At 45.2% G+C, this 12,440-nt stretch overlaps 1 protein-coding gene across 4 annotated transcripts in view; it reads right to left on the bottom strand.

The window, feature by feature from the left end:
• The window catches only part of LOC108699890 (voltage-dependent N-type calcium channel subunit alpha-1B), a 96,033-nt gene extending 94,538 nt beyond the window's left edge, over positions 1-1,495 (bottom strand). For all 4 annotated transcript variants that reach the window (XM_041574662.1, XM_041574663.1, XM_041574664.1 and 1 more), the window contains exon 1: positions 1,369-1,495. In XM_041574662.1, coding sequence (XP_041430596.1) covers positions 1,369-1,461 — 93 coding nt within the window. In that variant the 5' untranslated portion in view covers positions 1,462-1,495. The remainder of the gene's footprint in view (positions 1-1,368) is intronic.
• Between the last annotated feature and the right edge of the window lie 10,945 nt (positions 1,496-12,440).

Genomic DNA, 12,440 nt, shown 5'->3' with positions numbered 1-12,440 from the left:
ACTATATGATTCATTTTCATTGGTTAGAATTTGTTTTCTTATTGGTTTGCCACTTTTGTATTGAGCCTTTCACTTATTGGTTAAGACTAAATGTGATGTATTTTATTTTAATTGGTTGACACCCCTTTAAAATTATTGTGCCAAGGGGAAACCTACAGCCTATGAGTAAGTGCCCATTCAGGCATGAAACATGTTAGGCTTTTTGTATGTCCTAATAAAGTCTTTTGAAACTTGAGCTACTTATTTACCTGTAGGACTATTTCAGGCCTTTACACTATCTTGTTATAAACATTTTATATAAAGTATTCCTCAAACCTGATTCAGTGATACTGTGTAAAATAGCAGAGTGATGATTAAGTGGGTGGGGCCTGTAGCAAGCAATTTAAATGAGAATGCACTGATTCAGCTATATCATGTCCCACATACAAATGGAATGATGGGTAAGCAGAGCAGGACTGGGGTATCCGGTGCCACAGGTGCCACCACCTTAAAGTCCCATCACCCTTATCTCCCTCCCCCTTGCTGCAAATTCCTACCCCAACGTATACCTCCTCTCTCCTGGGTCCATAGGTCCCGGGCACCTTGGAGTTTGGCTTGCAGAACCCAGTGAGGAGGGTGGCCATGGTCCTGGGTCAGTTTGACCCCTGAGGGCCATGGCATGAGCCTGGGGAGTCTTCTGTTCTACTCTGTAGAAGACTCTAAGCCTACAAACTGAATTCCCTTAACAAGAGAGCCAAGAGGGTCACTCGCAATAAAGAGCTGAGATACCTGAATTCCCATTGAGCTGCATTGTAGCCATGCAGATATATGGAACAGCCTGGCCCCACAGCAAACAAAAAGAATGAAGCTCGGTTTGGGTTATGATAAATTCCATTGAGGAAGGGGTGGGTGCTTTTAATTTTCTGGGCAGGAACCCTTTCTAATTGAGCCTGGTAACCATGAGCAATTGGGAAATACTCTATCATGATACACTGGGCTCTTTTATAGTATGCTTTTACTCCCATTAACAGCCCAAAATCTGATCCTGAGCACAGAAGGGACCTAAGATCAGAGACGTTCAGTGAAAAAGGAGCAGAGCTGAGAGAGCGGGAGGGGTAAGGCCTATAGGCTTCTACTGTATAAGGTGATTTATTGACTCCAATAAAAGCCATAAAGCAGATCAACCATAACTCAGCTTTCCTCTGAGTGAGCATTGTGTCTCCTCCACTAAATGCCTTATAGGAACACTGAGAAATGTCCACCTAATTACAGGCAGCCCATTATTTCCCCTTAACCAGACAGTGCGGTATGAGGGTCTAAGTCACTGTGCCACCACATCATCCTGCCAACAACCCGGCACAGCTGTCCAACCACAAGCTTTCTACTTACCAGTCTCCCAGACATGTCTGTCTTGTCTTGTTCCGGAAGGTGCTGTTCCAAAGCCAACACAATGCAGTTGGCAATGATTGTTGCTAAAATCATATATTCAAATGGAGTGGAGTAAAGTAAAGGAAAATCATCATCAAATCTGCACAGTATGTTCAATATCAGATCCCAGCATGGACCAGCTTTTATTAGGAATTCATAGCCAATTTGTTAAATTATTTGGACTTGGATCCCACCATAAACCTCTATGAGATCTTCCAACTGAGAACTGATCTAAATGGTACTATTGGCACTTTACCACCTCCCTACTATCCCTACTAAATCTGCAGCCACAATCTGCTATCCCACAGTCACACTCCCTTCTAAGAGACTATTATCCCACTGCTACTATAGGCACCATCTCCCCCTACTATACCTGCTATTCCACAGTCACACTCCCTTCCCAGAGACTATTATCCCACTGTTACTATAGGCACCATCTACCCCTACTATACCTGCTATCCCACAGTCACAGTCCCTTCTAAGAGACTATTATCCCACTGCTACTATAGGCACCATCTCTCCCTACTATACCTGCTATTCCACAGTCACACTCCCTTCCCAGAGACTATTATCCCACTGTTACTATAGGCACCATCTCCCCCTACTATATCTGCTATCCCACAGTCACAGTCCCTTCTAAGAGACTATTATCCCACTGCTACTATAGGCACCATCTCTCCCTACTATACCTGCTATCCCACAGTCACACTCCCTTCCCAGAGACTATTATCCCACTGCTACTATCGTCACCATCTCTCCCTACTATACCTGCTATTCCACAGTCACACTCCCTTGCCAGAGACTATTATCCCACTGCTACTATAGGCACCATCTCTCCCTACTATACTTGCTACCCCACAGCCACATTCCCCTCCCAGAGATTATTATTCCACTGTTACTATAGGCACCATCTCTCCCTACTATACCTGCTATCCCACATTCACACTCCATTCCCAGAGATTATTATCCCACTGTTACTATAGGCACCATCTCTCCCTACTATACCTGCTATCCCACAGCCACACTCCCCTCCCAGAGATTATTATCCCAGTGTTACTATAGGCACCAGCTTTCCCTACCATACCTGCTATCACACAGTCATAAATGTTAGATAATAGTTATAAATCTGAGTAATTTGCCTGGAAATTCAATATTTCATCAAGCCTGTAGTAAAACTCTGAGCTTTTTACATGGGTCAATTTTAGGGTTTCTGGGTATGATAGGTTGGCAAAAGGAAGGTATCATTAGAGATGAATAGACTCTATAAACCTACAAACACGACACGCAAGGACCATGTTCTGCAAGTACTAGATAGGGTATCAGGTTTAGCCCCCCCAGTGGAAAAATAATCACTACCAAAATGCAGCAAGTACCACAGCTTGTCTCTGCTTAACCTGAGACCTTGTTTCACAGCCGGCAGTGTGTGTACCCCCTGGGGGAATATGTATAGCCGAACCAGATGGTTCCTTTAATAAAAAAGCCTGCTTCATTTCATTGAAAAGTGCAACAATATTGGATTGTAGGAAAAATGGGGAACACACAGAGCTGAGCCTGAGCTACGATGGACTGCAGTTTGCCTTGGGTATCAGCACCATGGACAGCAACACGACAATCTACCCACAATCCCCTTGTTCTACACCAAATACAACTGAGCCTTCTCTGCCTTAGAGAGGAGGATGGGTGAAATACTGGGTAATATGAGCTGTGGTTAATTGGCACTGTTAACCCTTTAGATCCAGCAGACCCTGTTCTATGTCCCTGGAGGCGTTTGCCACTGGCAGGGTAATTACTGAGGTTGCTGTTAAAGGTTACCTGCTGCATTGATTCCTTTCTGCCCAGGAAGGGAGTTTCTTAAGGTGGCCATACCCGGGCAGATAAAGCTGCCGATATCGGTCGTTTGGACCAATTTGACAGCTTATCTGCCTGTGTATGGGGGCTTCCGATGGGTCTTCCCAATCGATATCTGGGCACGATATCGATCGGGAAGGTTTGATTTTTAACCAACCGACCCATTGGAGCCCCTTGGCGTATCGTAATTTGATCGTTTGGCCATACGGCCGAACTTTTAAATTACTCCTGATATAGCCATGCCGTTAGTGGCATATCAGGGAAAGATCCGCTCGTTTGGTGATGTCGCCAAACGAGCAGATCTTCAGTCTATGGCCAGCTTTAGTCACCTAGAGGATTTCAGGAAAATAATCACAGAATATGGCAAGCTGGGCTGGCTACATAAAAGTAGAATTATCCAAAGACAATTTGGACCTGGGTGATGGCTATTGGTTTAAATACATTAGGAGATAGGGAGGGTGTAACAGCAGAAGGCTGCAGGCTAATGGGAACACAGGGGTTGCTAAGGCTTCTCCTAGGAGGGCTGAGGACTAAGGAATCAATAGGTGTTTGATTTCATAAAGGCAAACTAAACAACAGGACCCCCCAATGCATCCTTTTGTGTCCTGCGGAGTGGCTGGTACAACCACAGCCTGATAGGCCTTCCCCAGGAAGGGGGGATTAACTTGATACAAAAGGCATTCCTCCAGTGATACAAATATGCACATTGTACCTGGGCCTAATACAGACAGACACCAGTTGGACTCACACACAGACACTGGGCTGAACAGAAGACTATGAAGTCAGTGGCTTCTCCACGGGCCTATGCAGAAGGGATGTAGGTTTTTACCACAGTTCAATTTGGCTGTGGGGTGTACAAAATGATGTTCTTTAGCAATAACCAACAGTAATTGCAGAAGTTATTTTGAGGATAATGGGAAATGTAGTTCAACAGAGCCCAAGTTGGCCCTAGGTAGCCATTAGTGGCAGAGCTATCAGGGACATTTAGAAATGTTCATCATGTTGCAGGGGACACAACTATTGTGGATGTATAGGTCCCACTGAGCTAAAAGGGTGCCTATGGGCAGCTCTGGGGCAGATAATACTGGGGCATGAAGGTTTGTACCATAGGTGCAGGAAGGAACATTCTACAGGTAAAGGGGGATCAGTCTATGGAAACAAGAAGGAACAGTCAATAAAAAATAGGAAGTTCTATGGATAAAGTATGACATTTTGTAAGGACATTGCAACAATCATGGGAATGTTGTGGAAACAGAATTCTGAGAGTAAAACATCATATGACAAGAGGAAAAGTCCTATGGGTACAGGATGGAATACTCTACAGAGGTGTGAGGTTTATAGGACAGGAATGATCTAGGGGTACAGGGGATAAATGTCTGGAGCACAGGACAATTCTAGGGCACAGGAAGAAATATTATATAATAAAAAAGTAAAAAGAAGTAAATGTCTAAGAGATAAATATTCAATGAAAGTAAACAGGCTCTGCGGTATAAAACTTTCTACTGTCACAGGAAGGTTCTATGGGCACAGGAAGAGAAATGCCATGAAACAGGAAGGAACATTCTACAGCAACAGGAGTCACCATTCTATAGGAAGGGTCTTGGGAACAGGAGACACTGTTTACTTGACAAGGGGAAAGAACTTGGGCAGAAGGAGGAACATAAAAATAAATTCTTAGATAGAAATGGAGGTTCCATGGGGGGGGCAAGGAGGAACATTCTATTGCTGTTTTAATCTATTAGAACAGAATATAACATATAATATTAGAATATTCTATGCTGTGCTATTGCTGGAAATAATGATTTTATATGAGCCTTTGAGGTGGGAAGGTGCACGCTATGCAAATTCCATCCAATGGACAGCACTCCTTTTTCCATAAAACCGTCTTTATTTTTCTTAGGACAGCAACATGCAGCGTTTTGAGTGGCACTCCACTCTTTACCATGCTTGATAAAGAGTGGAGTGCCACTCGAAACGTTGCATGTTGCTGTCCTAAGAAAAATAAAGACGGTTTTATGGAAAAAGGAGTGCTGTCCATTGGATGGAATTTGTATACTCTGGAGCAGCCAATGTGAATGGGCTACTGGACGCGCACCCAATATCAAAAATTTGGGCAGAAATGTGAGTGCGGTCTGATTTGTTTTTTATAAGGTGCACGCTATGGGCAGAGTGAAAGGGGATGTTTGTCAGCTTTATGATAAGTATAGAACACACTAAAGGTGAAGCGCAGACTATTTTATGGGTCCAGGTTGGGGAATGGAACAGTCAATGGGTGCAACATTAAACATTCTAGTGGTCCAGGATGCAGGAAATACAAGTCTATGGAAGGCCATCTGCACAGTTTTATTGCCCCCCCAACACACACAACTGCCCCAATACCCCTCTCCCCACACACACAGACACCTGCCCCAATACCCCCCCCCCAAACACACACATATGCCCCAATAAGCCCCCCACACACAGAGCAAAGGATATGGCCACTCAGTGATCCTTTTGGCATATTTGCGGATAATATTATCCTCACTGAAGATGAAGAGGGACCTATTGACGGTGAAGCAGTTCTGTTTGACGGGGATGGGGTTATAGAGAGCCATGGTCCGAGCCCTCTGAGCCATAGACTGCTTGTACATCCTTTGGCCGATCTGGGGGCCCCCTTGGCGACAGCTCCCCCTTCCCACTCCCCCGGGCACCCCCGTTCCATAGCGGGTGGGCAAATCATCTCCAAAACGAGCCATTCTAGACAAGCACAAGGGTTAGAATCCAACGAGACAGCTAAGGATTCGGGGTGCAGACACATCCCCGGGGGTACGACGCTCCTCACCCCTGGATTCCGTGCATGGGAGATGACATTCACCAGCAGGCTGGCACCCCACATGCAATGGGTCGCAGGACTGCTCTCCTCCCCTTGGCACGATCCTTGCAATGGGATGAAGCGGTCAGTAGCGCAGATGGATGTGCCCGAGCCCTGCTGCCTGCACCGCTGCCCAACTGGCACTGCCCTTTCCTCTTCTCCTGCCAGTGATCGCTCCCGGCGCCCTTCCCCGCACAGGCACTTAGTGACCAGATGAGACAGTAACCAGTTTGTGAAACAGACCTACCTCGCTTCTTAATAAGAAGCCAAGCATGTGACTACCGCCAGCCAATCAGCTCGGAACTCCACCTCGCCCAACAACCCTTAGAAAAAGCATAAAAAGAAATAAATATAAAAATCCTTCCCCTTTAAGCACTGCAGCCCCCTCCCCCTATGAGGAAAATTCAAATTCTCTCCAGAGGGGGGTATTACTTGTACCTCTGTCCTAAACTCTAAGGGGTGAGCCCAGGGAGCCAACAGTACAAGGTATGAGCATGGAAAGGGTTAACACAAGATTCTCCCCCCCTCCCCCTTCTTCTCCAGTTGGTAGAGAAATCGCAGCCACTAAATTGCCTGGAGATGTAAGAAGCTAATTCACTTTCGGGGGGGGGGAGGAAATTAAGACTCTAACCATCACTCCCTCAACCCAACACCACGTTTAGTCCATGGGGGCACCCAAGCCTACTTGGCATCATGTATGTCTAGGGATCTCTATATCCAACAAGCTTCAGGGTGGGGCCCTGCCAGGGAGCTGTCCAGCTGCTGAAATGAAGGCAAAGTGATCAGCAGTGCCAGGCTGGGGGGGCGGTGGTATTGAGTGCCACCCTGGCTGTGCAATTAGCGTTATATCTCATAGACTGGAGATAGCAATTTGCAGCTCTGTTGTGACAGCTGGGAATTAAGGGGTGAGCAGAGAGTTGAATGCTAATTTAGTTGCTGGTTTTACAGAGCACATGAACTCCTCTGCATCTATGGAGGAATATGTGCGATTCTGACCCTTCTGGTTATTCTGGTTATCTAAACCCCCATTATCAGGGAAGTGGACTTTGCCCTGGTAAATAAGTCTATTTATTTTTGGCTGCATCAGGTGAGTGGCACTTGCGACTAGGGAAGGTTTCCAGCAAAACCAAAGGAACTGGTGTTGATTAGGCACACGGGCAGATTCGGGGAGATTTAGTTACCTGGCGACTAATCGCCTCTTCTGCAAGGCGACAATCTCCCCAAACTGCCTTTCGCGATCGCCTGCTATAATGAGAAAATGCCAGCACCAATGCACTTGCAGTGCTTCGATTACCGAAGTCGCCCAAAGTTGCCTCATGAGGAAACTTCGAGCGACTTCGGAAATCGAAGTGCCGCGAGGAAGGCAGGGGAAAGGCAGTTCGGCAGTTGTCGCCCCGCAGAAAAGGCGATTAGTCGCCAGGCGACAAAATCTCCCCAAATCTGCCCTTGTGCCCCTGCCTTAATGGTTTATTGATAGAATCACGTCTCATCAATCTAGGGGTAGGGCAGGGGTTCTCAAGACACTGTCAACAAACAGCTTGTCTATATCACCCTCCTATTTAATTATTTTTATTCAGATATTTATTATGTTATGGTTACTTAAGAAATAGTTGTTTGTTAAATACAGCAATATAAATTCTCTCAAAAATCAATATTAGGGATGCACCAAATCCAGGATTCGGTCTTTTTCAGCAGGATTCGGATTCGGCAGAATCCTTCTGCCCAGCCGAACCGAAGCTGAATTCTAATTTGTATATGCAAATTAGGGGCAGGATGGGAAATCTCATGACTTTTTGTCACAAAACAAGGAAGTAAAAAATGTTTTCCCGTTCCCACCCCTAATTAGCATAAGCAAATTAGGATTCGGTTCGGTATTCGGCCAAATCTTTCGCGAAGGATTTGGGGGTTTGGCCGAATCCAAAATAGTGGATTCGGTGAATCCCTAATCAATATACTGTTTATGTAATAGTTGCCATGGAACAGAATGATAACAATGCTCTTATGGATGTAGATCATAATGGGACAACATCACTAAAAGTAGATTTCGTATTAGTAAAGTATGGGCACTCCTGGGGTAGGGGGTTTATGAGGGAGTACAAACAAAAATTAAGGACACCCCACCACCACACACACTACAATCGGCATTACCTGCATAGGTGTTGCTTCACTCACCAGGCCAGTTCTTTATAAAAAAAATTATGTTGAGGGGGTTTCCCATTTCTGGTGCACCCCTAAGGGTAAATGATATAAACCCCTCATTTATACTTCCTTCCAGCTTTCTTGTAATTGCCTCAATCCCCTCTGGATTTGGATTAAAACAAAAGATGTTTGGGATGTGCTAACCACTGGCATGATCAATAGCTTTAATGCTCCATTGCATTGAGGACAGGGTGGCAATTAGCCATCATTGCTCAGTAAGAGCCCATTTGCCATTACTTGCACAATCCCGCAGGCTGCACTTAATCCTTAAACCTGTCATTCACTGCTCCATTGGCTAATGCTAAGGGTCAATCGCAGGGTTATGCTAAGACCCTCGGCCACCCCCCATACCTTGGGGACCCCAGCTATACACTTCTCATCCATCAGCAACTCCACAAGGCTCTCTATGAGCTCACTGGGTCTCAGCACCAGCAGGCTCCTATTGATAATATAGCAGGTTCCAGTTGAGCAAGGGACCATCATGTTACCTACTGTTTGTACATTTACACACAAAGGCTACTAATGCACCTTACTATCTAGTGCAGGGCTGTCCAACTGGCGGCCCGCGACCCCCCCTCATGTGGCCCTCCACTTCAAAGTCTGCCTGCTGTGTCCGCTTACCATGTGTAAAATTTAAAATGTATCACTACAGAGATTAACTGTCCCCTGCATTGTTTAAACCTCAAATTCACACTGTAATCACCTGTATTGTTCACACATGTAATCCCCCTGTATTGTTCACACTTGTGACACCTCTATTGTTCACATCCTAAAACCCTGTACTGTTCTACCTGAGACCCAGACTGAAACTGCCCACATTGTTCACCTGTTCACACTTTATTCAAAATGCTAATGGGGCACCAGCACTGTGTCACTGTATTTAGTACATATTAGACTGGTCCTGATTCCTGTCTCCTGCTCTGTTCTGCCTTCCATATGCTCCCTGTGTGTGTCATACTTTGGTATTTGTTCTGGGGGTTTGTTATTTGAAAATTATTGTTAGTGGCACCTAAGGTGTTTAATCATATGCTGTATTATACATAGGGGAGGAAGAGGCATATGGATTTAAGGGTTTGTCTTAATATGACTTAGCTTTTTTCACATATGAGTGACATCCTTGCCAGGGCAGGCACAAGGTAGTTCGGCACTTTAGGTAAGAGCTTCAATCAGTGCCCCCCTGTCCTGCATTACAACTTCCCTCCTTACCATGATGGTTTTTAAATAAAGAGAGCAAGAAAATGTACAACACTTTCATTTATATTACTGCCCCCTGTACCTGTGCAAGTAAACTCAGCAGCCATCCATCATACAGCCCACCAGCAGCCATCATATTGCCCCCAATCTTTACCTTTGTCAGCAGCCCCCAAGTATTTATGTACCTGTGCCAGCGCCCAGCCCAGCAGCAACAGCAAACATATGGGCCCCAAATCTGTACCTGGCTGTGCCAGCAGGAAGCTTCACACTTTACAGTAATAGAAAGAATGTCTTCAGTTCAGTGCAACTGTGCAAGGCTGAGAGCAGCGAGAGCCACACCAAGCAGCCCCCCAGCTCTCTGCCTCTCTCTGTCATCCAACACATCAGTGATGTCATTGACGCGTGTATGCACATCGTGGTGCACCGCACAGAAGGAGATATTACTTGCCAGCAAGAGGGAGAAGGGGAAGGAGATGGATTCCACCCAACGGTGACCATGATCACTGAAACAAATTATTAAATAAACGCTTGAAAAAAGTGCGCCCCTCAATGATGGCACCCTAGACAGCTGCCTACTCTGCCCACCCCTAGTTCCGGCCCTGATCCCTGCAGTGAGCACCAACCATTTGGTTTTTTGGTGTGCTATTAATGTGGGCATGGTCTTGAGGTAACATGGGTGTGGTTAAAGTGGGTGTGGTCTAAACACAGGGAGTGGCTAACACTGGCTTCCGTTATCGGCCCTCCACCACGTAGATTGGAAAAATTCCGGCCCTCGGTACCATAGAAGTTGGACAGCACTGCTCTAGTGTATAGCACAGTCCTTACACTGCTACACGCAAGGACACTGGGGTGGCTTTGTTCAGATTGGAGGGATTTTATACATTGCTTATAAGCATATTCCTATGTTTATTCGTGAGAGGAGTGGGAGGAGCTACAGGGTTTTGACCTATGGTCCTACTGTCTCCATTAAGCCCTACTGTTTTCCTTTTACACTATGGTCCCCGTCTTGCCATACTGTCTCTATCTTGCCGCGTGTGTCATTATATCCTGCTGGTACCTCCATCATACTCAGCTTTCATCATCCTTCTCTACTGTCACCAACATGTTCTAGTATCACCACTTCTCCTATTTACAGCTGTTGCAGTGGCGTAACTAGTTTTTACTGGGCCCAACAGCAAATTCATTTTAGGGCACCATATCTAGGGGTTGCCCTGTTTTACCAGTATATGTCGAAATTGCTAAATAATAAGGGCCTCATGGGGCTCCCTATACCTCTGGGCACCCCTTCAGCCCCAGGGTCTGCGTCTTCTGTAGTTATGACCCTGATCTTTTGCTCTGTGGGGGCAGTTACCTATACAGTATTTGCAAAACCCCTAAAACACAGTGCTATAGCTTTAAAAACAAAGAATAGTGGCACTGTCCCCTCATGTGCCTATTACTTCCAATGTCCAAAATCCCAGGTCCTGATCTGAATGACCCCAGTACTGTATCTGGTGCATAGGCATTTTAAGCCCCACTCAGGTGGACAAATGGTAAATAACACTGTGTGTCTGTATAAATGAAGGGTAATAAACAATCATCCCTTTCTGCACAGCTGAGTGGCAGTCACTTATGGCAGGGTGCCCTACAAAAACCTGTCTCCTGTAGCCTGAGGGGCAAGGATGGCTTGATCCTTGCCGACACTGTTTAGTCACACAGACAGAGACAAAGAGAGGGAGAGAGAGACAGACAGAGAGAGGGGGGGGTGAAACGAGAGAGAGGTGGAGAGAGACGGAGAGAGAGAGAGACGGAGAGAGATGGAGAGAGAGGGGGAGGGGGGGAGAGAGCGAGGCAGTGCTCCCGCCTGGAAGGAAGCAGAAGACCCTTTGAATGTCTATCTGCAGACTCTGCACTTTCTTTGATTTATGGTGCTTAGAGCAGCAGAGGCAGCAGCTGTCATCTCTGGGAAGCAGGGGACTGAATTTAGAACACAGCACCCTAGGGAGCAGGGTTCCCAGAGGGAGAGGGACTTTTATATGGAAATGCAGCATTAACCCACAATTTTCCAACAAAGCACAGAGACCCACCTGGTATTGCTCATACATAAATATTCACAAACTTTCCCAGTCTCACCCCACTGCCATTCTCTATCAGATGTGTCCCACTCTATTGGAACCACTAATCCCACCATATGCAACAGGGTATAGCTTGTTGTATGCCCAGAGCATTCCTTCTCTATTCCTATATTTGTATTTATACATATGGGTGGAGGGAGGTACTATACAGATTCCATTAGACAGTACATTAAGTGTGTACAGCTTATTATGTGCCCAGAACATTCTTTCTCTCTGTAAATTAATTAGCTGCCAATCACATACAATTTCTACTGGATTCCAGATCACAATGTTGTCTCTTCTGCCATCAGCAGCCTCTAGACCTCCCCATGCCAAATCAGAATCATAGGTACATATGTAAAATGCAAATCAAAAATTCATTCATGGGTCCTACCATACTAGTAGTAGTCCAGTGTAACCAAAATCCATAGTATGTGTAGGTATGCTCATACTTTTTAGTTCCTCTTTAAGTCAAATTAATATATATTCAAGTTAATACATATATGCCATAAAATGTAAAATTAAAATTTTATGACATATATGTATTAACTTGAATATATATTAAAGGGGTTGTTTACCATTAAGTTAACTTTTAGTATGATGTACAGAGTGATATTCTGAGACAATTTGCAATTGGTTTTTATTATTTGTGGTATTTGAGTTATTTAGCTTTTTATTCAGCAGCTAGTTTGCAATTTCAGCAATCTGGTAGCTAGGGTCCATATAACCCTAGCAACCATGCATTGATTTGAATAAGAGACTGAAATATAAATAGGAGAGGCCTGAATAGAAAAATTAGTAATAAAAAGGAGCAATAACAATACATTTGTAGCGTTACAGAGCATTTG

This window comes from Xenopus laevis, chromosome 8S (assembly GCF_017654675.1).
Source record: "Xenopus laevis strain J_2021 chromosome 8S, Xenopus_laevis_v10.1, whole genome shotgun sequence".
NCBI lineage: Eukaryota > Metazoa > Chordata > Amphibia > Anura > Pipidae > Xenopus > Xenopus laevis.
The sequence above is the reverse complement of the archived record's forward strand: the minus strand, read 5'-3'. Positions and strand labels throughout refer to the sequence as shown.